Below are 26545 nucleotides of genomic sequence, written 5' to 3' on the forward strand. Positions count from 1 at the left end.
TGGTATATACAAAGTTAAATGTGGCGACTGACTACAAACTTACATTGAACAAACTAGTAGAATTTTCAAAAAACGTATAGCAGAACAGACAATAGCTTTCAATATCAGAAAAACAGATAGTAAACTCAGTAGACAATATTTACATCTATCCTACATTCTTAGGTATATTTAGATACATTCTAAGCTAAATTAAAAAAATTAAAATATTTTTCATTATATTGTTTATTTTACGTATAAATTTAAAAGTAAATAAAATTAATTACAAAGTACAAAAACATATACAAAAATTCTAAAGATCTTGTTTCAAATCATATCCCTGTGATGTTGGTCTATTTTTTATCCACTTGTTGATACCCTTTGCTGCTAAAACGTTCTTCTTGACTTTCTGTAAACTAGGATAAGAAACTACGGCCTCTTTACCTACCACGTTAACTAATAATTCGTAGACGCAAACGAATAAAATATCAGCCCATGATAACTAAAAACAAATAAAAGTTAAGGTTAGCATTGTTTTATTTAAAAAATAAAAACAAATGTCTATTATATTTTTTCCAGTTAAGTTTTTAATTGTTTGTAAGTACCTTTATACTATGTCGGTTTAATTCGTTAGTAAAACGTAATATTGTTTATTTTAATAGACAGCAATATTCATCATCATCATCCTTCTGGCTTTAGAATCCTGTGTGGGTCCTAGCCTTTTCCAGTCGGCCTTATCCATCGCCTTCCTCTGCCAAACATGTATTTCCAAATTTCTCATCGTCTTTATCGATGTTATCAAGAAACCCTATTCTGGGTCCTCCTCTTCTTTTCTAAACAATAAGTCTATCAAGTAGCGTTTTTATAGCTACGTTTGTTTCATTCTCATTACATGCTACACTCACCTCAGAAGTCTTATCTTAATATATTTTGCGATATCTGATTCCTGATATATTTATAAAGTTTACAGTTGCCATTTGTCGTTTACAGTTCTCATCTCCATACTCCATTGTCATTTACCGCTCAATAGATTCACCTTGACAATTTTCTTTTAAAACATTCTAACATGTCTTCATTACTTTTTGTAGTTATACAGTAAGTTAGTTAGTTCGACTCCAGCAGCCGAACACAGCAGACGTGCCGAAGAGCGACTAGCGACACCGCCGAGGAACTGCAGCGACCAAGTCCGAGCCGAACTTATCAGTTCGTGCCGTGTATGTAAGCACGGTAGCGGAGACTTGGCGTTAACAGCGCCTAGGCCTGAAAAAGAGAGGCAAAATCCTACGTCACAACTAGGTTAGCCGGGGAGATTTGTTTTTTAAATCAGATCTTCACGGAGGCCAAAATTGAGGCGTAGGAAAGCGAAAAAGCATACGGGCTTGCCCGTCGGGATATTCTCTGTGCCTCCGTTGGGATGACACTGTGGGATATAGTTGTTTAGAACTCTATATCTGGCAGACACGGCCCCAGGGTCAGAGAATTGAGAAACTCAAGAGGATCCCCGCTTTAGTTCTGTCTAAAGCGTGAACTACCGCGAAAGAGGTCACTGGGTGGCACCCAGAAACCGTGCTGGCAACGGGCCAGACGGATGACAAAAAAGCCCTCATTCACATTAAGATATCCGTCCCCCAAAATGGATCGCTCTCGATCCCCGCCTGACAGAAAGGCACCCCCCAGTCCCACCCCATATGGTTACAGTGAGAGGAAACTCCACTGTAACATCTACGACGCACTACCCCCCATGGATGATGACAGCGCAAACTACGAAATATTCAAGGAACTGCCGATAGAAGACGAAAAACAAGAAAACGAAGGGGAATTCAAACGTCCCAAAAACAAGAAGAAGAGGACAAAAGACAGAGCGGAGGGAAACCGCGAAGAACCACAAACTACCGACGACGATACGCCAAAAAGGCTAACGCAAAAAAGGACAAGACAGAGAAGTAGCGAGGACGACAAGTCCGAACTACGTGCATTAAGGACATTATTAAAAGAAAAAGATGCAGAAATTGCATCTTTAAGGAAAAAGATACAAGAGCTCCAAGACACAATGGTAGCCTCTCAAAAGTCCATCATCGAACACATGGACAAGAAGTTCAACCAACTGAACGCAAAAAACCCCGAGGAAAACCTGGCAAACCAGGCACAGAAAAATAAACAAGAAGACAACCTGAAAAATCAGGCAAAACCGGAGGAAAACCCTAAAACTCAGGGCAAAAAGAAACAAAAAACCACAGGAGCCATTCCAAAGAATACTCAAGCCGAAGCTACGGGAACAATCCCAAAAAATTCATAAAAAGAAGAAAAAACAACAACAAAAGGAAGAAAAGAAGATTTCCCACCCCTCACCCCTCCGAAACAACATCAGGAAGGTGAAGCTAAAGCCGATCGGCGTCCTCCGTCTCCGTCACAGATGGACATTGAAGTTGCTCCCAAGAAAACTTGGGCAAAACCACCTGTAATCAAATTACAGAGTGTGAGATATACAGGTGCAATACTAAGTATTGCACAAAAACAACAAATCATCACAGCGAACAAGCTGTCGAGAAGTGGAAGAGAAACACTCATCCAAGCAAAGAACCCCGAGGACTATCGCAAAATGGTGAAAATCATTGAGAAATTCAATGAGGAAAATCCAATTCAATGGATTGCATTCCCATTAGAAGAAGACATCAAACCAAGGATGGTTTTGAGAGGGTTACCTCCAACTACGAACACGACAGAGATGTTCGAGGCCATCAGAGATGAGTATGATATAGAAGTCGTGTCGATTAAGAACATGACTTCAAGAAAAAGCGATAGAAGACACTTACCAATGTTTGTCATGACGGTGGAGAGGGAGGACACCGAAAAGCTAAAAGGCATCACTAACCTGATGCACATGAAAATTAAAATAGAGGACTTACGCAAAGCAACAGGGCCCACACAGTGCTTCAACTGCCAGGGCTACCATCACGCGCAGAGAGCGTGCTTTAAAGCACCCCGCTGCGTAAAATGCGGAGAAGAACACTCCAGCAAAAGCTGCCAATTGCCCAAAGATCAAAAGGCAAAATGTGCAAACTGCCAAGGACAGCACCCAGCAAATTTCAGGGGATGCCCAAGATGCCCTACATGGGGACGTCAACAGCAGCCCCAACAAAGACAGAACGCAACGGCGCAAAGAAGGCCACAAATCACTCCCGGCGGCCCATCATACGCCCAGGCAGCAACAACAAAAACACAAGATAAGGAAAACACCATCCTTATCTCAAGACAACACCAAGACGGCCTAGTTAACTCTGTGAAAGAGTTACTAACTAGAGTAGTCAACGAGGCGATAGCAGATATAAAGCTAGCACTGAACTAGTGCAAGCAAATAGGGGATACTTGAGGATAGGCTCCTGGAATCCAGGAGGCATAAGGACCAACCAGAATATACTGGACGAACTGGTCAATAGATACGAAATGGATGTCGTAGCAATACAAGAAACAAAACTTACAAACAACATAAGTATAAAATTCCCAGGATACGACATATATAGGAACGACAACACAGCAAGATCAGGTGGCACAGCAATCTTAGTGAAAAAAGGCATAGAGCACATCAGAATAATAACACCGCAACTAAATACTATGCAAGCAACAACAGTAAGAATACAAATGAGGCAAGGAGAAGTCAACATTACCTCCGCCTACGTAAGACCACAAGATCTACTGATCGACGACGACCTGAACACGTTCTTAAATAACGAACCCTCAATAATAATAGGAGACCTAAACGCAAGATCCCCTAATTGGAACGACAGAGCTACGAACAGAAATGGAAGACTATTAAATACCTACATCGAAAATAATGAAGACATTATGGCAATGGGCCCAACAGACCCTACTCACTATCCAGGAAACGGACTTCCCACACACATAGATATAGTAGTAGCAAAAAACCTAGGACTACAAACAGAGTTACAAACATTAAACGAAGGCACAACCGACCACAATCCCATCCTATTAGAACTAGGTACGTGGGAGGAAGAAAGCTCAATCAGAAGAATTAAAAAGAAAACAAAATGGACAAACTTTAAGAGACTCGTGAGCACTGGAATAAATATAGTTCCAGTGATAGAAACCCCACGAGAAATAGAAGACAAAGTCCTAGAGTTGGAAAACATCATCCAACAAGCGCTCAGAAACAGCACCACAGAAGAGGAAGTAGAAATGCATTCTGGAAGATTTAAGGATATACCACAAGCAATAAAAGACTTGATAAGGGAAAAGAACAGAGCAAAGCAAACAGCAAGAAGGACAAGGAATCAGGCAGACAAAAACAGATCAAACAGACTAAACAGAGAGGTCAAAACAGCACTACAACACCGTAGTGAAAGCTGGGATAATCACATAAGAGATATGGAAGAACAAGGACCACACATGCAAAACCTCTGGAGACTCCAGAGGATTTTGAGAACCGACAGAAAACCAATCCCCCCACTACACGGGGAAAATGGAATCGTATACACCATAGAGGAAAAAGCAGAGGTAATGAGGAGTACTCTCGAGAGAGAGTGTACATTAAATTACCACCCAGACGAAGACATCGACTTCATAGAAGAAGTCGAAAGACAAAGAGAAAGACCTGATAATCCAAACGAAATTATCCCTCATACAACACCAGAGGAGATAAACGAACTAATCAAAAACAGCTCGCCGAAAAAAGCACCCGGACCTGACCAAATCACTAATAGGGCACTAAAATACCTACCAGCGAGAGCTATAGTATACTTAACTAACATCATTAATGCAATGCTAAGATTCAAGAAATTCCCGAACAGATGGAAAGAGGCCCATGTCATAATGTTACCAAAGCCCGGAAAAGACAGCACATTCCCGCAAAATTACAGGCCAATAAGCTTACTACCTGCAATCAGTAAGATTGTAGAGAGAATCATACTCAGCAGATTACAAGCGGAAACAGATAGACTAGAAATAATACCTGAAGCCCAATTCGGCTTCAGATCAGAACACTCCAGTGAGCTACAAGTGCTCAGACTAACAGAGTACATAGCAGCTGGATTCAACGATAAACAATACACAGGAGCAGCCTTCCTTGACGTAATCAAAGCATTCGACAGAGTCTGGCATAAAGGACTAATATACAAAATGAGAAGATACGGGTACAGTGGAGCAATGACAAGGCTGATCTCGTCGTACTTGAGCAACCGACGTTTCAGAGTCCGGATAGGACAAGTCCTATCCGAACTCGGGAACCCGGAGGCTGGAGTGCCACAGGGAGCGGTACTGTCACCCCTACTGTACTCAATATACACAGCAGACATACCTAGAACACCAGGTACACTATTAAGCCTATATGCCGACGACACAGCGATAGCGGCCAAACATAGAAACATAGACACTGCGGTGAATAACCTCCAAACAGCACTAGACGACATAGAAGAATGGAGTTTAAAATGGAAAATAGCAATAAACTCCGATAAGACACAGGCTGTACTTTTCAAAAAGCGGCATCAGCAACCAGAAGAACAGGTAACTGTGCAAGACAATCCCATTGAGTGGAAAAGCGAAGCCAAATACCTCGGAGTAATTATGGATAAAGGACTAACATTCAACAAACACGTAGAAGCCACAGTACAAAAGGCAAACATGGCAAGAGCTTCTGTAAGAGGACTAACAGGGAGGAAAAGTAAACTCAGACTAAAAACTAAGATAAGACTAATAAACAGCATAATACTGCCCATACTGACATATGCATCCCTCGCCTGGGGACATGTATGCAAAACATCAAAAAAGAAAATACAAGCGGCTCACAACAACAGCCTTAGAGAAGCAGTCAACGTACCAAGATACGTTGCAGAAAGATTCCTCTTCAGAGAATTGCAACAAATCAGAGTGACAGACACGATGAAAGAAAAAGCCAGGACAAAGTTTGCAGATATAGAGAAACACCCCAACTACATACTTAGAGAGATGATGAGGTATGACGCTTTCCACAGATGGAAGCACAAAAGACCAAAACAACAAATAGTAGAATAAAATAAAAAGTACTAGAGAGAAAATAATACCAGAGAGAAAAAATAAAATACTAGAGAGAAAACAAAAACACCAGAGAGAAAACACCTCAAAAATAACAACAACGCACACAGAAGACAGTTCGTAGCTCAAAACACCAAAGACTATCGCAAAGCACAGGGTGGGCCCAGTTGCCTATAGACGATAAAGTCTATATTGTTATATTGTTTATATATATATATATATATATATATATATATTTTCAATGTTATAGTATGGACTTTACACTAATTCTGATTTTTTGTTTCAGGGCCACCTACAAAAAAAAATCATAAAAAACACAAAAAAAAACCGGCTTCGGCCACCAAAAAAATTATAAAAATACTAACAAAAACCGGCGTAAGCCACCAAAAAAATTAACAAAAACCCCAAAACCCGGGCACGTAGGGCCCAACCCCTTGAGCACCAAGTCGCCGAACTGAGCCTAGGCTCAGAGCGGAGACTTGAGGCCCAAGTAAGCAATTTTAGTTCGCGGATAAGCCACATCATGATAACAGGATCATAGCGACAATGCGCTGTCCTGAGTTTTGCAACCGGTTAGGAAACCATGTTGGGGTTCTATTACCCAGGACCTCCACATGAAGAGCATTTGGCTGATAGTTGTGCCCCTATCGCGCATCAGAGTGCTATAGGGGGGAAAGGGATGGTCTAGAGCATTGGAGCGCGGTGGGGTGACTCCTGTATATACTCGAGTTAACACACCTCGCTCCAATGAATTGTTACACCCGAACGTAATTCTTAGGGGTGAACATGTCTCATAGGCTGGGTTTAATCAAATTGCTTGCTTGCATTACTTTTTGTAGAGTTCAGGTCTCTGAACTCTATGTTAGGACTGGGCGTATTTACGTTTTTTTATGTGTTTTTTCTTTGTTTTCTCGATATAATTGAGATCCACGAAGAAGATTGACCCCTAAATAACACCTGTTGGTCGTACAAATTCTGCGGTTTATTTCTGCAGTAATGTTATGTTCAGATTAGACGAGCGCTCCTGGATTTTCAAATTGACTGCTTCGATGACGTCGTTGTCTATGACAAGGCACGTACTTATTTTCATGTACCTACTTTGTTTTGTTGGTGTTTTTTCCAAAATTTGTCTTAGGGTTGCAATCTGATGAATTGTCGATTCACCACTTCTGAAACCAGCATGGTATGCTCCTCTTATTCATTCTTTATATAGTGCCATAGGTGTCATATTATAGTGAAAATATTTTATACGCTGCGTTAAGAAGCTTAATTATCCTGTGATTACAGCATTCAAAAATGTCTTTTTTTGTATATGGTGCAAAGTGTTCCAGTATTTTAATCACTGGAAAGGGATTTCTGTATCCATATTTCTGCTGCTGTAGGGACATTATTGTATCATGATCACATTCATTATATAGTTCAGCTGAAAGACTATCTATTCTGGCTAGTTTTTAAACTGTGTCTTTAACTTTAAAAATCTTTGATTCTTCCTCTTCCCTATCATCTGTTCCGTTTTCGCTTTTATCTTTCAGGCTTTTTTCTTGTTCCTATATATTAAGTGCCCGGTTAAAATATTTCATCCATCGACTCAGCACATGTTTTCTTGTTGTTAATTCGCACTTCTCCATGGATTTGTAGTTGCTTTTGAATTCTTTTGATGTTAACTTAATGGTCTGAGATCTTTCTCTTTGTTAAGGTTTTCTATATACTTAAGTTCCTTATTTATGTGGTTTGGTTTTTTCTTTTGTGTATTCCCCTTTTTTGTCTTCTCTATGTTTGGTAATTTTCTAGAGTTCTAGCTCGTCGTGTAAACATTTCTCTGTAGGCTTTTTTTTTCTTTTTTTATATTCTTGTATTCATCATCAAACAAACAATTTTCCAAGCACAAGTTTCTGTTCTTCTCTTCTATTTTGCTGTTACTTCAATATATTTGCTGACATTTGACATTATAGCTCTTAATGTTGAAACGCCATTTAGCTCGTGGTCTGATAAGTAACCTTTTTCGCCGATTAGGACACTGCAATCTCAAAAAAAACACGAGTTCTAGAAAGTCTAATCTTTTTTAAGCATACATTTCAGATTTAAGCGTGATGGGGCTATTAGTATATCTTGACAGCGGCATAAAATTGACATGTTTAAAAAAATGACGCATATGGAGACAAAAGTATTTCGATCTCTCATGAAACAATATTATTTGGGAAATTAAACGGCAAAGAAAACAAAATAAACGCTAAATAAATATTATGGGACCAATGCTCCTTCAGACTACAGTATCAAATTTTGATTCTGTGAATTTCGATCGCACTGTATATCTACGTTGGATGAACTATGTAGTGGACCGCTAACCAATGAGATTACACCGTAAAATTTGAAGAAAGTCTACAAAATAGTTCTGCTGATCGTAAAGTGAAGATGCGGGATTTGGAAGAAGCCACAAAAATTAATAAAATGCACACTAGTTATATTTTGACCGAAGTTTTGAATATGAAAGATCTATCCTGCCGATAAATGCCGCGTTTGCAGACCATTGACCATAAACATGGTTGTGTGGCTACTTAGCAGTGTTTGGAATTTATGAAGTGCAATCCGTCGGCGTCGGACTTTTGGCGTTTATTGGTAAGCGATGATGAATGATGAATGATGAATACTATACACCAGGGTGTCATCGCTACTTCGATGTTCATCGCCCTTCCTTCTGGAACTTATAATTAAATTTAATTGGTTGAGAAATAAAAAAGTTTCATATAAAAGTTAATTTATCTTTAAATATGGGACATTTTCGGATCTCAAGTCAGTCAGTGTCAACACATGGTTTTACCCGTGAAGGGTAGCTCCCTAGAGCACTTTGCTCGAAGGGCTCTGAATCTTTCTAAGCCTCTGAAGCTGAGTTTTTTTCTTCTTAGAAAGAATGTGTTTTATTTCCACCTTTAATAAAACCATAATGGCATTGTCTCTTCAAGATAATGCCACAATAAGAGCGTACCGGCTAACTACGCAATATTACACCATATTGCGCAATAGTTGGACAAATTAATAAACATGGAATTTTGCACCAAGTTGCTAACACATTTTCATACGTTTATTAATTACACCGGAGACGACAAGGGAACATAATAAACACATGGCAGTGGACTAAAGCCGGGGAAAGTGCTCCGAAGTGGCCAAGAGTCTCTCCGTGGGTACGAAAGGTTAGGGATATTGTATTTTGTGATTGAAAAAGCATAACTTTATCTTGAAATATAAATAAATAAGATATATATATATATATATATATATATATATATATATATATATATATATATATATCTTGAAAAAGGTAAAACTATCAAAAAAAAATTTCTAGAAAAAAATATTTTTATTTCAAAGGACGTTACTTATCAGACCAACTAGTAATTAAAAATATGTAAATAAGCGCAAACAATATAATTAATTATTATAAAAGTAATTACGATATTACAATAAAACAATAGAATTATATCAAAAATATAATAGATGGGAAAAGAGGGAAAGAGCAACTGGTTAATCTTGTCACAATAAAAAGTTTATAGATGCCCCGAAATGCACAGAACATCATTTAAAAACTTTGTAGTAACATACTTACTCTTTCAAAAGCTACATATCCGTTGTGCTTTTTGGCATAGTCTTCTAATTGTCCGAAATAAATGGGTATGACTTTTTTCAAATTTTCAAGTGCTTCCTTTTTCTTAGCATCACTTCCAAACATAGATTCAAAGCCAACTGCGACCAAAAAATATTCAGATGTTACAATCATAATAAGATTATTCTAATTATAAAAATAAAATCAATAATAAAATAGAAAGTGAAAAATTCCTATACAACAGAAAGTTAACGAGTGTCTCGGCTCTTGATGTCTTGATAAAGTGAGCAAACTAACTTTAAACTCTAGGTGTTATACAACATTCCACGCGGTCCATATGTATGGAATAAATTCATTTTTAGCGTTATTATGTACTATCTGAAAAAAAACTGATACAGGTCGATTTTTATTCTTAAATTGATAATTTACAGTATGAAAATATTATCGCCTTTCAGCACCCCCTTTGAATTATAAGCACCCCCTCTAAAATTTTAAATGACAAAGGGGGACGTGTGGCACCTTGTTAGAAAGGGATTTAGTCCCCTGTTCAGCAATAAAGTTTTTTAAATTGAGTGCAATCATAACGGATAAAATTGATTTTTACAATTAAATTAAATGTTAAACTTAAGCACCATTATTCACTTCTTGACAATAACCGAGGTGATTTTGGAATTCTCGTACAACATTTTGTATGACCTCGGGGGTTATTTTGTTAGTTTCTTCCGTTATCCTAACTTTAAAATCAGCAATATTGCCTGGTCTATTAAAATATACTTTAGAAATAATCAGGTGTTTTCGTATCTGTTCTGCTAAACATTAGGGAAAAAACTTTGAAAATAATAATATTGGTCAAAAAGCCAAATAAACAACTGATATGAATCTAGTAGGCTGCTGTCATTTAGGTTTTTAAAGTTACTAAAAGACGTCAGTATAATATTTGTGGCTCATTTGTCCGAGACTCAAAGAATAAACATTTTAATTTTGATTGGTTTTGGTAATAAAACAAGAACTCAAAAGGAGGTTTGTGAAATGTTTAATTGTAATAAATACTCTGGTCAACAAGTTTCGCAGTCTACAGTAATAAAAATTGAAAAGAAGTTTCGTTATACTGGACATGTAAAAAATATTGAAAAACCAGGTAGAAATGTTAAATTTACTGATGAAAAAGAGTTAGATGTACTTCTAGAGATTGAGGAAAATCCACACAAGAAAACTCGAAAACTGGCCGCTGTCAATGATGTAAGTAAATCATCTATTTTGAGAGTTTGGCATAAAAAAAAATAGATTATCCCGATAGAAGACAAGAGTCCAGTAAAATAATGATGGACAGAATAAACGCAGATTTGCAGTTCATAAACAAAATTGTTTTTTCTAATGTAGCGACGTTTCATTTAAACGGAACGGTTAACAAACTAAGTGAGGAAAATCCTCACTTAGTTTGTGAGACTCTTCTACGAAAATTAACATTCGGGCTGGTATCATTAACAATAAAATTATCGGTCCTTATTTTTTTGGGAGCACAGTTGATGGTGAGGAAAATCCTCACTTAGTTTGTGAGACTCACGCAATATTCTACGAAAATTAACATTCGGGCTGGTATCATTAACAATAAAATTATCGGTCCTTATTTTTTTGGGAGCACAGTTGATGGTGAGGTTTATCTAGATTTTTTGATTAACATTTTAGTGCCTACATTACGAAGATTTTTTCCTGATGTCAATCATCCAAATAAGATAGATCGATCTATTTACTACCAACAAGACAGAGCTCTTCCGCATTTTGCGCGTATAGTTAAAAAATATTTAAACGAGATTTTTCCCAATAGGTGGATTGGAAGACGTGGAACGATCGAATGGCCGGCTAAATCCCCGATTTGACTCCTCTCGATCACTTCTTATGGGGATATTTAAAATCTAAAGTATATTTTAATAGAACAAACAGTGTTGCTGATTTAAAAGTTAGGATAACGGAAGAAATTAACAAAATAACCCCCGAGGTCGTACAAAATGTTCTGCGAGAATTCCAAAATCGCCTCGGCTATTGTCAAGAAGTGAATTGTGGTCATTTTGAACATTTAATTTAATTGAAAATTACATTGAAAAATACATTCTAAATATTATGGGACATTATTATCTTTATTCAACCTAAAGTTTTGTGAAAGAGACATTATCAAAATGTTATATCTTTAAAATCAATTTTCTCAGTTATGATTGCACCAAACTTAAAAAACTTTATTTATGAACAGAGGACTAAAATTGCTTTCTAATAAGATGCCACAAGACCCCCTTTGTTATTTAAAATTTTCGAGCGGGTGTTTATAATTCAAAGGGGGTGCTGGAAGCGGATAATATTTTCATACTAAAAATTGTCAATTTAAGAATAAAAATCGACCTGTTTTAGGTTTTTTTCAGATAGTACATAATAACGCCAAAAATGAATTTATTCCATACATATGGACCGCATGGTATGTTGTATAACACCTACAGTTTTAAGTTATATTTAAAATTATCAAAATGTCATCAGACGTTACTATACAGAATGTCTCAGAGAATAAAAATTTAGAATAATTCTTTAGCAGCCTCCCAGCAAAATTTTCCAACAAAAGAACAAGCAATACTTTTTAGCGCTATTAATAATGCACAACTTCAAGATTACCTTATTCCCTTAGGTAGTTTAATAAATATTAAAAACATTTCATGCACGTCCCGCCTATTTAACAATCGAATATGTATGTATTTAAATAGCAAGCAAGCTGTTTAGGATTTTTTGACGAACTTTGGGTCTATAGAGGTACATGGAGAACTAGTCAGGGCCAGATAGCTTATAACGCCGGTAGAAGGACTAGTTCTATCAAATGTTTCTCGAACTATCCCATATGACGTAATTATTTACATATTAAAACATCTCAGCCTAAACTTAGTCTCTCCAATCACTTTCTTAAAAATCAGTGGCTCCCTTCCAGAATATAGCCATATGTTAAGTTTTAAAAGACAAGTGTTTAGTAGTCCGTATCATATGACTGATCCCAGATTCAATTGTTTTAAATTATGATAATACTAATAGTTATAGAATATTTAGTTGTTATGATAGTATGACATGTTATATTTGTAAACAAACAGTTTACATTGCTTGTAACTGTTTAAGTAATAAAAATTCTTCTCGGCCTTCATAACCCTTAACCACGTTACTGTTCAAACTTCTTACTCTTCTACCAACGCTTGTAATCAAGTAAGCCAAACTTCTAATAATGATTAAAATAACAAAAATACCCAAATATTTCTACAAGTGTCAGCACCAAATACCTTCAACTCTACATCAGTGCAACTTATACAGCCTGTTTCTGAAGCAATCCAAGATTTAAAAACTAATGAAAATACTTCATTGAAATCTTCTGCTACAGTCTAAAATATAGAGATAATTTTGTGGACTTCTCTGGTGATCACGAAAGAATCACCCTATCCCGCAGCCAAATAAACCATGGAGGAAACATTATCTCCACCCATCGAAAATACTGTTGATAATCAAACATTGATTTTTCCTGCTCAGCCTTATAAAACTAAAATTCGAATCGCTCGAATCATTTATAAGTAAATAATCAACACCACCCGTTTTAAGCTTTAAGAACAGGAAAGATTTATTTTCACGTTCAGAGCGTCTGTGAATAGCCATTCTGATGATCCTCCCGTTTAGGGTGAAATACGTATAAGCGGATATGCAGACGCACTATACGTGAAATCAAATCTTAACTGTCTTTTTCCTTTTATTTCGATATACTCTTTATGAGTACTAAAAACCAATTCGCTAAGGATTTTTGCTTAGTTGAGGAGATATGTTGTGAAATGCAATTTTAGATTCCCCATGTCTCTAATAACATCTTTATTAACGTGTGTTTTGCCTTGCAATTCTTAAAAGGCACAGATTAAAGCAAAAATCTGAATTTGGTTTCGAAAAATTATTTTACGGATTTATTATCAGATGTCGCTATTTGCCTCCATACGAACCCATGTTAGAGTTGCTTCTCAAGAGAGGAAAGATTTATTTTCACGTTCAGAGCGTCTGTGAATAGCCGTTCTGATGATCCCTTTTAAGGGTAAAATACGTATAAGCTGATATACAGACGCACTATATGTGAAATCAAATCTTAACTGTCTTTTTCCTTTCTTTTATTCTCATTTAAAAGTCTTAGGAATGCATTCGGACAACAAACTGTCATGGAAAAAACATATAAAATAGATTAATATAACTTTTAACATGCTACTCAAAACTGAACCTTATAAAAATACTGTCAAATAAGAAGTGGAGTCCCGACCAAGACGCTATGTTATTAGTATAGAAATCTTTAATTCGATCTAAATTGGACTATGGCTGCATTGCTTATACATCTGCAAGAAAATCTCTTCCAATAACTCTAGGTGTAATTTATACGAACGGCCTGAGGATAGTATTGCGAGAATTTAGGGGGACACTTACAGAAAGTATTTACACAGAACTGTGTGAACCATCTCTATATCGCAGACGAATGCAACTAACTCTTTCGAATTTATTCTCAGTCTATTGTAACACTGATAATATTTTGTACAGTAACACCTTCACTAATAAATATTGCAATTTCTTTAATGTCAAACCAAATTTGAGAAAATAATATTACGAAAGAGTCAGAACATATTTGCGTGAACTTAATTATGACTTCCCGAGTTTTTTTTACTCCAACCTCGTCATTAATTCACCTCTTTCCGTCCATCAATATTTCATTATGTAATATTAGCCTAAGCTACTATAATAAAACACAAACACCTTCCTCACTCATTAAAGCACACTTGTCAAATATATTCCAACCCCACCAAAATTTCTGTCATATATTAACAGACGCTTCGAAGACCAATGAAGGAGTTGGTGCGGCTATCGGTACTAATTAAAATAAGCACTTATTTCGACTTTACTAACATTGCAGTACATAAACAGACGAACAACTATTAGCTCTATTTTAAGCACATAAGTATTCTAACAACAATCACATAAGAGTAGTGATTCTTTTTGATTCGCTTAGTTCGATAACATAGGTACAAAGGATATATCCAAATCATCCAATTGAAAACAATATCAAGTTGAAACTTCACTTATCTTAACCAAATGGTAGAATAGTCAACCTTATTTGGATTTCTTTTCATGTGGACACTAGCGGAAATGAAGAGGCAGACTCAAGTGCGCGTAGTGCGGATTCAGAAACTATATTAAAATGTGCCCCTAATGACTTAAAAGTGTTGTTAAAGCAATATGTGTTAAATGACTGGCTCGATGAATAGCAAAATTCAAATTCAAAACTCAGGTAAACTAAACACATAGTAAAAAAATCAAAACAGTTTATAAAAGTTCTTATGAGCAAACAGTATTCAACCAGCTACGACTAGGCTATACCAGGCTTACTTATTCATATTTATTCTCAATAACTTAACCACTTATTTGTGGGTCTTGTAACAAACAAATAACTGTCAGACATATTCTCCTTGAATGCAAAAAAATTACACAAGATCGTATTGATTTTAATATCGTGTAAAATATATCAGTCCTGCTTGACAATAATAAGGAACCAAAAAATTTAATTAACTTGAAAATGATAACAATAATTGCAGAATATAAGTACCAAGAATACGTAGTATATGCAGAAAGGCTAGAATATATTAAAATACTAATTCATCTTCTGTAAGTCGAAATAAGTGAAAATTTAAGTCCAAACAAATTTTTGGGATACCCAATATGTAAATCAAAATCTTATGTATATGCATTTCGGTAATATATAAATACTCACGTTTTTGTAAATCTAAAAGAGTTTCCACAGCAACATCCAGGGCAAGATTTTCTTTCGCATCTTTGCCATCGAGTTTTGCTAGAGATGCCACGTGCCTACAGATTGCGAGAGTTTGCGGGATTACTTTGCCATCGATCTCCAATATTGGAAGTTGTCCAAGAGGAGTGGCTAAAATGTTAAATAAATTTTACTACGCAAAGAAACGATATAAAATCATTGTTAAATCAAAGCAAATATCGACATTGAAGTCTGAACTGATGTAATATTGTGTTGTCTGGGGACAATATACTATTTTAAATATTTTGTTGCTGTAGTCAGAACGTGACTCAATTCTTCTTCATACAATTATCAGTCAAGAGAGAAAAAAAGGTTAGGACTAACTTAATCGAAGGCATTTAAAAATAATTATAAACAAATATACCAACAAATAGCAAAATCAGAAAAACTCAATCACTAACGCTAAATTCTAAAAATTCCCTAAAACAGCAATATATAAAAATTTTATGTTATCCAAAATTTCGTGCATTATTCGTAAATGAAACTTAGGGTAATTAATATGCAAGAAGATAACAAAATAAGTACAAACAGTTTACAAATCGCTAGAAAATGCAAAAATAGAATTTAGAATCAAAATTAAGAATTTATTGACAAATAATGTAAGTTGATCTCACAGGATTCAACACAAAAAAAATTGTTACTGTAATTATTGACTTTCAAAATAATGTTTCATGGTTTAATTCAATCAATTATATTTATTATTTACAATTAACAAAAAAAAACGAATAATATAATGTAGGTCAGTATCAAAATAAAAACATCTACATTTATTTTTTTCTATAGTCGTAATAATTACTACTTACTGGATTTAATTTTTGGCCAATCCCCAAACTGGATACGTTTGTCCTCGAATGGAATTTCGCCATAGCTGAAAAGCATTCGAATTGGTTCAGCCCTTGCGGTGAGGTCAAAATATGTAAGTTTATATGTATGTGACATTTTTGGTAATAACAAATTTATCAACAGCAACTACCTGTTTTATGATATGAATAGAAGGTGACACCGGTATAAAATGATGCCTTGACCAACCTTTTATATACATATTATCTTATCTTAGTATAATCTGCTAGTAAATTGAAATGTTAAAAACATGACACATCCTAATGTTTACTATATTGGGTGTCGCATAATCATAGAATGACACTGCAGAATTTAAATGAATTGTTACATCTTAAATGACACAGCAATATACGGCGTTTTTGAAAAAGAGAGTCGGAAACAGAAGAATCAAAAGAATCGTTAAAAGTAAAATTTATACATTGTGTATATCATTAATAAAATCAATTTATTTATTAAGTCATTTTGGAGAATTATTAAATACAATCAGAAATCAATGGTTAAATGGTTAATCTTCTTTTAAAAGTGCCTATCTTCTAGTTGGCGACCACGTTGACTTATCTTATTCTATTTACAGCAGCTCTAAATAGATCAGTGGCTGAAGTACGACAATTTATTGTTATTTACAGTGTTAATAATTTTTTTATCTTTTCTTAGCCTCTCGACAATAGTTATGTTAGTTGTATGATGTATATATGAGACCCTGAACATACGTCAATATCATCATATTTCAAATGCATCTAACCGTTTTATGCCATCTTCTGTAAGATTTCATCTTTCTACTGAGTAGAGGGGGACACAAAAGATGTAACATCTAAGAATTCTTATTCGTATATTGATCTTTTTCTTCTTTAAGTGCCATCTCCGCGGCGGAGGTCGGCAATCATCACAGCTATTCGGACTTTTGAGACGGCTGCTCTGAAAAGTTCATTTGATGTACATCTGTACCACTCTCTCAGGTTGCGCAGCCATGACATTCTACGCCTCCCTATGCTTCTCTTTCCTTGGATCTTTTCCTGCATAATCAGTTGGAACAAGGAGCAACTTTCTTGTTTTTATTGAATTTAAAATTTCCATTTCTTTGTTCATCCTTCTCAGAACCTCTTTGTTTGTGACGTGTTCTGTCCATGATATTTTCAGAATTCTTCTATACACCCACAGCTCGAATGATTCAAGTTTTTTCATTGATGTCGCATTCAAGGTCCAAGATTCCATTCCATAAAATAAAGTCGAAATAACATAGCACCTCGCCAACCTAACTCTTAGTTCCAATTTTAAATCCCTTGTACATAGCACTCTTCTCATTTTGTTGAAATTTGCTCTAGCCTTTTCTATTCTTATTTTTATCTCCTGATTGTAATCATTTGTGGAGTTAATCATTGTTCCCAGGTATTATATTATATTAATCATATTGTATTATATTTGTCCACTTGTTCGACGTTGGTTTCGTTGATTAGAAGATTCTCGTTATTTCTTTGAGTTTTCGATATTCTCATAAATTTCGTCTTCTTGACATTCATTGTTAGACCATACTCTTTTCCATACTCTGCTATTCTGGTCACCAGTCTCTGAAGATCTTCAATGTTTTCGGCTAAGATCACAGTGTCGTCCGCATATCAAATGTTGGTAATGACTACTCCATTTACCTTTATTCCAGCTGTTTCACCCTCAAGAGCTTTTTTCAGGACCTCTTCGGAGTAGGCATTGAAAAGAATTGGCGACAATACGCATCCCTGTGTTACTCCACATCTAATTTCAATTTCTTCTGACAGCTGTTCGTTAACACGTACTTTTGCTCGCTGTTTATAGTATAAATTTGATATGATCCTGAGGTCGTTGTAGTCAATCTTCCTTGATTTCAGGACATACATTAAATGTTTATGTCGTACTTTATCGAATGCTTTATTATAGTCAATAAAACATGCATATATATCTTGATTGACGTCCAGGCATCTTTGTATTAGTATATTAAGTGAAAAAAGAGCTTCACGTGTTCCTAGGCCTTTGCGAAAACCAAATTGTGTATTATTAATATCTATGTCCAGTTTGTGATATATTCGGTTATGGATGACTTTAAGTAGTAACTTTAGCGTATGAGACATTAAGCTAATGGTGCGGTAATCGCTGCATTCTCTTGCGTTTTTCTTTTTAGGGAGACAAATAAAAATAGATGTTAACCACTCTTTGGGTAATACGCCTGAACTATAAATTTGGTTCAAGAGTGTCACTAAAACATCAATGTGCTTCTCATCTAGAATTTTTAGGATTTCTATAGGAAGCATATCAGGTCCAGGGCTTTTCCCACTCTTCATTGTTTTTAATGCGTGTAATATTTCTTCTTTTGTAATATATGGACCTATTTCTTCTGACGTAAGTTCTATATGCTCCAGATCTCCTCTGTCATCATCGAACAATTCATCGATATATTGTGCCCATCTTTGTATTTTCTCGTCCGTATGTGTTATAGCAGTACCGTGTCTACCCAGAATTGCACAAGTGGGATTTTGTTTTCTTAGTCCTGCCAGTTCTTTGACTTTCTTGTGTACGTTAAACAGATCATATTTATTTTAAAGGTCTTCGATCTCTTAACATTGCTCTTCAAAGTATTTTTCTTTTGCCTGCTTTATCGTCTTTCTAATCTCGTGGTTTATCTCTCTGTATTTATTGTTATCCTTGTTTTTAAATTGTCTCCGTTGTTCCATCATATTGAGTATCTCGTCATTCATCCATTCCTCCTTTCTCCTTGAGGAAGTCTTTAGTATTTCTTGACAGGGTTCCAGTAGACAATATTTTAGTCGATTCCAGTACTCGTCAATATCATTGGTGTTTATGTTCAATATGTTGCAGTTCACATGCAGTTCATGTTGGAGGCATTATTTTACTTTAGGTTCTTTAAGTTTTCTTGTGTCTATTGTAGGGATTCTTTGATGTCTTTTAATATTTTTAAGGGTGAGTGTAATTTTGGCTATAAGTGGATTGTGATCTGAGGCCACGTCTGATCCAGGATATGCTTTCACGGCTTTAACAGCATTACGGTATCTTTCATTGATCATAATGTAGTCTATCTGGTTCCTGACTACTTTCTCCGATGTATCTGCGGCTGATCGCCATGTATACAGTCGTCTGTTTGGTAACATGAAAAATGTGTTTGTAATAATAAAGTTCTGCTCTTGACAGAATTGTAACAGACGGTCTCTTTAGACGGTCTATTAGATTTTTTATTAACTATTACTGCCACGCCGTGTCTGTGTTGGTTATTCTCGCTACCCGAATAATATATTGTGGCTTCGTCTGTTAAAAAACAACCTGAGATGGGCCACCTAGCTTCACTGATACCCAGTACATCGATATTCAACCTGTTTATTTGTTGAATAACATTGTGCATTTTACCAGGCTGAAACATGCTCTGAACATTCCAGGTTCCTATTCTAGTGTTGGGCAGTCTTATTTTTTTATCTGCGTTCTTTTGACAAGGAATTCGCTGATTAACGACCTGAGAGTTCTTGTCTTCTTCTCTCCTGCCGGATCTTGGCTTTCGAGGGCCATGATCAGTAACGTCGTTATTAGTTTCTAAAACCATGATGATTTTACTAGGGATATCCATGGGGATCTTTAATGTAGTCGTTTCTGCTTGCCTTCTACATCCTTATGCTGTTGACCAGTATATTGGTTCCTCCATCTTCGAGATCGATTTCTCAACCCCAGGATAAAAGGGTGCTCTACCACCTACCAATTCTTCCGCCCAGAACCGTTGATTAGCAAGTGTGAGATTGCTTATACCGGCAATCGGTCGGTAAAATTTTCACCATATCTGGCTACCCTCACTTAGTTTAGCCTGCAGACCAATGCAGTTGTCCGGGGTGTGGCACTTGGAGCCATAAGTGAGAGTTAGGTGTCTTATGAGGACCAGTTACCAAGAACCATCTCCCATCTATGACGCTCGATGTGGTCGTTCCGATAAAAGGTGCTACCTCTATAACACAACCCTACACCCCCGTATATTGATACTTAAAGATAAATTGCAGCGAATCTTTCTATGACCGTTAAAAAGCTTTTGGTTTTTTTTTAATACGAACTTTTGTTTCGGAGTTATGATACCAGGTACCCTTAATATAACTGCCCAGATAGCATATTTTCTTCACTATTTCTAACGGTGTATCGTTTACTATAATTTCGGCATTTATGTTTGTGTTCTTACTTCATCTTGTAGTGCCGCTCCTTTTCGGATATTGGCGACCATCACAGCAATATGTATTTTTCAAACTGCTGCTCTGAAACGATTTGCAGTTGTTGTGTTGAACCACGTACGTGGATTCTTCAGCCCGGACTTTTCTGTCCGATCTGATTTTTATGGGTATTTGAATAGTTTAGCCATTTTTAAAATGCAGATCTTGCTTTCTCTATCTTAAATTTTATTTCTAGAGAGTGGTCCCAATTTTCATTGACGTTCGTACCAAGGTAGGTGTATGTTTTTACTCTTTCTATTGGTTGACCATTCACACTGAATCTTTCAATTTGCTGTTCCTTCTTAGAGATCATCATACATTTTGTTTTCGTAATGTTCAGTAAAAGTCCATATCTCTGACTCACATCTGTGACTCGATTTATTATAACCCGAAGAGCTTCATAACTGTCAGCGAATACCATTGTGTCATACGTGTATCTGATGTTATTAATACATTCTTTGTTACTTAGAATTCCGGCTTCAACATTCTCTACTGCTTCTTAAAAGATTTTCTTTCAAGAGTATATATTAAACAGCAAGGGTGATAGTATACATAAAGTGATTGCTGGTATTTCTTAGATCACGTGTTTATTTCATTATTTGTTAATATTTTTACATAGTTAAAATAGAACTTGTATGCTAAAGAAAACCTTTCTCGTACACACCGCGTTCCGAAAACTAAACTAAACTAAACTAAACTAAAATAACTCTAAAATATGGCTTATTAAATGAGCCACATTTTAAAAAGCTGATGGTCTGGAAATCATCGCAGGATATGGATTTTGTTTTCTGTGATAGAGCACTAAACGTGGACGTCAGCCATGATCTTAGCATTACTCCGTTTAAATTCCTTGAATATTGTTGTTAAAAGTTGAGTACCGTCGGTGTTAAATAGATTTTTGAGTTCAGAAAAATATGCATTGTTAGGTTAAGGAGCTTTGCTATGTTTTAGTTGTGATATTGCTTTTTCCACTTCATCTGATGTGATTGGTAAGTGGTCATTACATATGTAGGACGGAGGTTGTTCGGACCTCTTATCATCAAAGAGTTTTTGTATGTGTTTGGTCCATATGCATATATTCTAATTTTTATCTATGATGATGTTCCCCTGTTGATCTTGCAGTTTGAGAGCTGTGTTGGATTTTTGAAGATCAGCTGCTTGTTTGACCTTTTTATGCATAATAAATGTATCGTGTTTTTGTTGCAACAACTCGTTTTCTTAACACTGTGTTTTAACCAATTTTCTTTGGCCTTTCGTCTTTGAATATACCATGCGGTCCATGTGTATGGAATAAATTCATGTTTAGCTTTATTATGTACTATGTGATAAAAACCTGAAACAGGTGGATTTTTATTCTTAAATTGACAATTTACAGTATGAAAGTATTATCCAGCACCCCTTTTGAATTATAAGATCCCCCTCGAAAATTTTAAATAACAAAGGGGGTTTTGTGGCACCTCGTTAGAAAGGGATTTTAGTCCTCTATTCAGCAATATAAAGTTTTTTAAGTTTGTGGATCATAACTGAGAAAATTGATTTTTACAATTAAATTAAATTAGGGATGGCGGTTTTTGACAAAACACCGGTTTTCGGTTATACCGGTTTTTCTTGCTTACGGTTTAACCTGGCGGTTATAACCGGCTGAAAAAACCGGTTTTACGAAAAACCGGTTTTCGGTTTTTTTAATCCAATAGGTTACAAGTTTGCACTTTCAGTTTGCTTCTGTATTTATAAAATAAAATAAAATTTGAATTATGGTTTTGTTTGGAATAATTACTTGAGAATAATAATTATGATTGGGATCCAAAATAATACCTAATCTAATCCTAATCACCATAAAAACCTAATAACTGGTTTTTACTTTAAAAATAAAAAACCGGTTATAACCGGGACAAAAAAACAACCGATAAAACCGGTTTTTGCGAAATAAAAAAACCTGTTTTTGGTTAAAACCGGTAGGTTTTCCCATTCCTAAATTAAATGTTCAACTTGACCACCATTATTCACTTCTTGACAATAACCGAGGCGATTTTGGAATTCTCTTACAACATTTGGAAAAAAACTTTGAAGATAATAAAATATTAGTCAAAAATCCAAATGAACAATTGATACGAATCTAGTAGGCTACTGTCGTTTAGACATTTAAAGGTACTAATACACGTCAGTATAATATTTGTGCGCGTATTAAATTTAATTATGGCTCATTTGTCCGAGACTCATAGAATATACATTTTAATTATGATTGGTTGTGGAAATAAAACAAGAACTTAAAAAAAAGTTTGTGAAATGTTTAATAATAAATACCCTAGACAACAAGTTTCGCAGTCTACAGTTAGCAAAATTGAAAAGAAGTTTCGTTATACTGGACATGTAAAAAATCTTGAAAAACCAGGTAGAAATGTTAAATTTGCTGATGTTAGATGTATTTCTAGAGAGTGAGGAAAATCCGCATAAGACAACTCGAGAACTTGCCGAATTCAATGATGTAAGTAAATCATCTATTTTGAGAATTTTGCATAAACAAAAATTACCACCCTTACAAAGTTCAGTTGGTTCAGAAATTAAATGAAAAAGGTAAGAATTCTGTAAATTGATGATGGACGGGATGAACGTAGATTTGCAGTTCATAAACACAATAGTTTTTTCTGATGAAGCGACGTTTCATTTAAACGGAACGGTTAACAAGCAGAACTGTAGATATTGGAGCTGAGAAAATCCTTACTGGGTGTGTGAAAGTCACACACAATATCCTAAAAAGTTATTGTTTGGGCAGGTATCATTAAGAATAGAATTATTGGTCCTTATTTTTTTTCAGGGCTTATATATCCTTATTTATCCTTTAATGGTGAGGTTTATCTAGATTTTTTAATTAACTTTTTAGTACCTACATTACGAAGATTTTTTCCTGATGTTAATGATCCAAATGAGATAGATCGATCTATTTAAACTCTAATTTCACTATTTGGGAGAGTGAGTCATCGTTTGAAGTCGTAGAAGTGGGGAAAGTCGTATGAAAATCCAGTGGCGTACACTTACTTTTATTTTAACGTTAATTATATTATATTGTTTACATATTATTGTTCAAAATAGGCCACAATATATTTATCTGCAGGTTTTTACTGAAGTTTCTATCTCTATTGCCAAAGACCGTTTTCAAAGATATAAATTATAGTTATATTTATTTTATTTGTTTATTATTTTATATTTATATATTCTTATATTATTTTCTTTTTTTTTCTTAACTTTAAAAACGGTCTCTGTACTAGAGATCGAAACGTCAGTAAAATAAACATGTAAATATATGTATTGTGGCTTATTTCCAACATTCTCCCTAAAAATACGGAATGCCACAAGCAAAAATCCACAGAAAAATAAATATTGCTATCATTTGTATATTTGAAAACGATCTCTTTATATAGAGATCGAAACGTCAGTAAATTAAACATTTCAATTAAATATATTTTTACTTATTCCCAACATTATTTCTAAATATACAGAACGGCAAGCAAAAAGCCATAGAAAAATAAATATTACTATCACTTGTATATTTGAAAACGATGTCTTTATATAGAGATCAAAAAATCAGTAAATTAAACCTATAAATAAATATTTTGTGGCTTATTCCATACAGTCTCCTAAAAATACAGAATGCCACAAACAAAAAGCTATAAAAAACAAGTAATTTTGCAGAAAGCTTACTGATGCCACCAGGCTGTCGCGGAAGTTACGCTAAAACGTCTTTTGACGTGACCCGTCCTTAAAGAGTTACACAATGAAATTTTTTTAAAACAAATTTTAAGACAGTTTCCACACCACAGAGGTATGTCTTGTGGCGCGTCACTTTTTTTTAAATGAGTGTTCGCCAAGAACCATATTGTCCCATTAAATAAAATAAACAAAACACTTAAACAGTATAAAACAAAACAAAATAAAATCCTATAAAATAAAATAAAATTCTATAAAAACAAAATAAAAATAATTTTGGATGTAACAAAACATTGTACTATTCTATTTAAACACAAACACTATACACACTATGTTCTTCTCGTGTTTTTTTGTTTTTGGTTTTTTTATGCTGATGCCTACTAAACTATTAGAAACTATTATTCGCTGTCTAAATCTGAAGATGCAGTGCTGGTATCGCTGTCATTATATTCACCTGGTGTAATTATAATTGGCTCTAGTAAAACTTTGACATGAGTGTCAAGTTCCCACATACGATATTCTTCTTTAATTATGTGGCCTATACATTTAGCCCATTTCTCTGGAGTTACATGGAGGATTGCTTGAATCAAAAGTTTCTTAACTTCGTTTAATTTGAGCGTTTTGTTATTGCGTGCTACTTTTCCTTTCACTTGCGCCCAGATAAGTTCAACGGGATTAAGTTCGCAATGATAAGGTGGTAGACCTAAAACTTTGACACCATAATCTTTTGCAGTTTCATCCACAACATATTTAAGATATTCACTTTTCCTTAACCGTGCAATGTCAAGTAGTTGAATTTTGAGCATTGATTCTTCGTATGCAATCCCCTTTTCTGTAAGCTATTCTTGAATTCTCCCTTTTCGCCATGCCGTCGTCGGTAATTATTGTTCTAGTTTGCGGCTATGATATGGCGCATTGTCCATAACAACCACAGACCCAGATTCCAATTTTGGTAAGATTCTCTTAAACCAGCGCTCAAATACTTCGGAAGATATTTCTTTATGATAATCACCTGTTTTTTTCGACTCAAATTGAAGAAAACCATCATCAAAGAACCCTGTATCACTTCCTATATGGGTGATGATTAAACGCCGTCTCTTTCCTGATGGAGCTTTTAATCCTGTAGACCAGCCTTCTATAAATGCTTCGCCTTTACTTTTGACATTTATATCTTGCCAAACTTTTCCAACTGTATGACCTTCGTTAATCCAGGTTTCATCCAAATAATATATTTTGCATGCAGTGCTGCGAATTTTTCGTATTTCTTCTAAATATTTTCTTCTCCATAGAATAATTTCATTTTTTTCTAATAGCATACTTTTTCTGTTGCGTTTTACATATCGAAAGTTCATTTCGCGCATAGTTCTGATTAAGACCCTATGAGATATCTTGGGTAAAGAGTCATCTTTTTTGAGCTCTTGAGAATTTTTTTTCAGTGTTGGAATTTCACTCCGAAAGTAAAATGAATGAATTTTTCGACGTATAAAATTCCTTGTCTCGTCATCGAAAACAATGCTTTTCCTACCTCTAGTTTTACCTTTTTCTTGCTTTTTATTTTCCGATGTATTTTTAAGTACACGATAAATACAGCTAACGGATACTTTTGTTAAACTGCTACAAATGTCGACCGCTTAGCTAACATTTAATGCCATTTTTCTGCCGACAATTCCTTCATAAACGTTTCGTATCATTACCTTCTCTTCGGACGTTAACATTTTCCGTCTCTTTTGCGGCTTTTCATTTTTGGAATCAACATCAGAATTTTGCTGTCTTCTCTTGGAACAACTCGGTTTTTTGTCCAACTGCAATAAAACTGAAACCAAATAATCACAGAATATAACTAAAAATTTACTATAAAACGACAAACTATAACACTCGTATTATCAATAACACATTTTATCAATAACACAAACTTATCGCATAAAATATATTCACAAAATGCAACACATGCCCTACCCTTAGAAACGCCTATGTAAATGAACTATTGTTGCTGGGCACTTGCTCGACAAAAACTAGTTTTGCGGATTTCTTCGGGTCGGAATTCCGTCGCTAATTCCAAAGTTGCCAAACGATTGAAAAATATTGTTTTAAAATATCGATTTTTATTTTATAATTTTAAATATGTAACGAAACGAAACATATAAATAAAATTTATTTAATTACAATTTTGTACTTAATTTTTACTATTGAAAAAATAATATTTTTTGGTATTTTTATGACGGTAATAATCGCTGCGTGGAAGAATACAGGTTTTGTATGACCATAATTACTACTTGTGAACAAGAATTGGCTACACTGTACGATAACTCCTGGTCA

At 35.1% G+C, this 26545-nt stretch overlaps 1 protein-coding gene and 1 long non-coding RNA gene across 2 annotated transcripts in view; one reads left to right on the top strand and one right to left on the bottom strand.

Moving 5' to 3' along the window:
* Positions 1–206: 206 nt before the first annotated feature.
* On the bottom strand, positions 207–16481 carry LOC140443628 (glutathione S-transferase-like). Its single transcript, XM_072534985.1, has 4 exons — positions 16265–16481; positions 15405–15572; positions 9602–9738; positions 207–478 (listed from the first exon to the last, which is right to left on the bottom strand). Exons 1-4 carry the CDS (start codon positions 16398–16400, stop codon positions 290–292), a joined length of 630 nt encoding a protein of 209 aa, XP_072391086.1. The 5' UTR covers positions 16401–16481; the 3' UTR covers positions 207–289.
* The window catches only part of LOC140443629 (uncharacterized), a 31532-nt gene continuing 19777 nt past the window's right edge, over positions 14791–26545 (top strand). The window contains exon 1 of the long non-coding RNA XR_011951244.1: positions 14791–14924. This is a non-coding gene — a long non-coding RNA (uncharacterized lncRNA). The remainder of the gene's footprint in view (positions 14925–26545) is intronic.

Source organism: Diabrotica undecimpunctata, chromosome 6 (genome assembly GCF_040954645.1).
Source record: "Diabrotica undecimpunctata isolate CICGRU chromosome 6, icDiaUnde3, whole genome shotgun sequence".
NCBI lineage: Eukaryota > Metazoa > Arthropoda > Insecta > Coleoptera > Chrysomelidae > Diabrotica > Diabrotica undecimpunctata.

What these genes read in the sequence shown, in the direction of transcription:
- LOC140443628 (XM_072534985.1), bottom strand. Translation starts at nt 16,400, where the DNA reads ATGTCACATACATATAAACTTACATATTTTGACCTCACCGCAAGGGCT. An exon ending in TTGGCCAAAAATTAAATCCA is followed by an intron (nt 15,573 to 16,264) that starts GTAAGTAGTAAT and finishes TTAACATTTTAG; the next exon opens with CCACTCCTCTTGGACAACTT. An exon ending in TCTTTTAGATTTACAAAAAC is followed by an intron (nt 9,739 to 15,404) that starts GTGAGTATTTAT and finishes TTTTGGTCGCAG; the next exon opens with TTGGCTTTGAATCTATGTTT.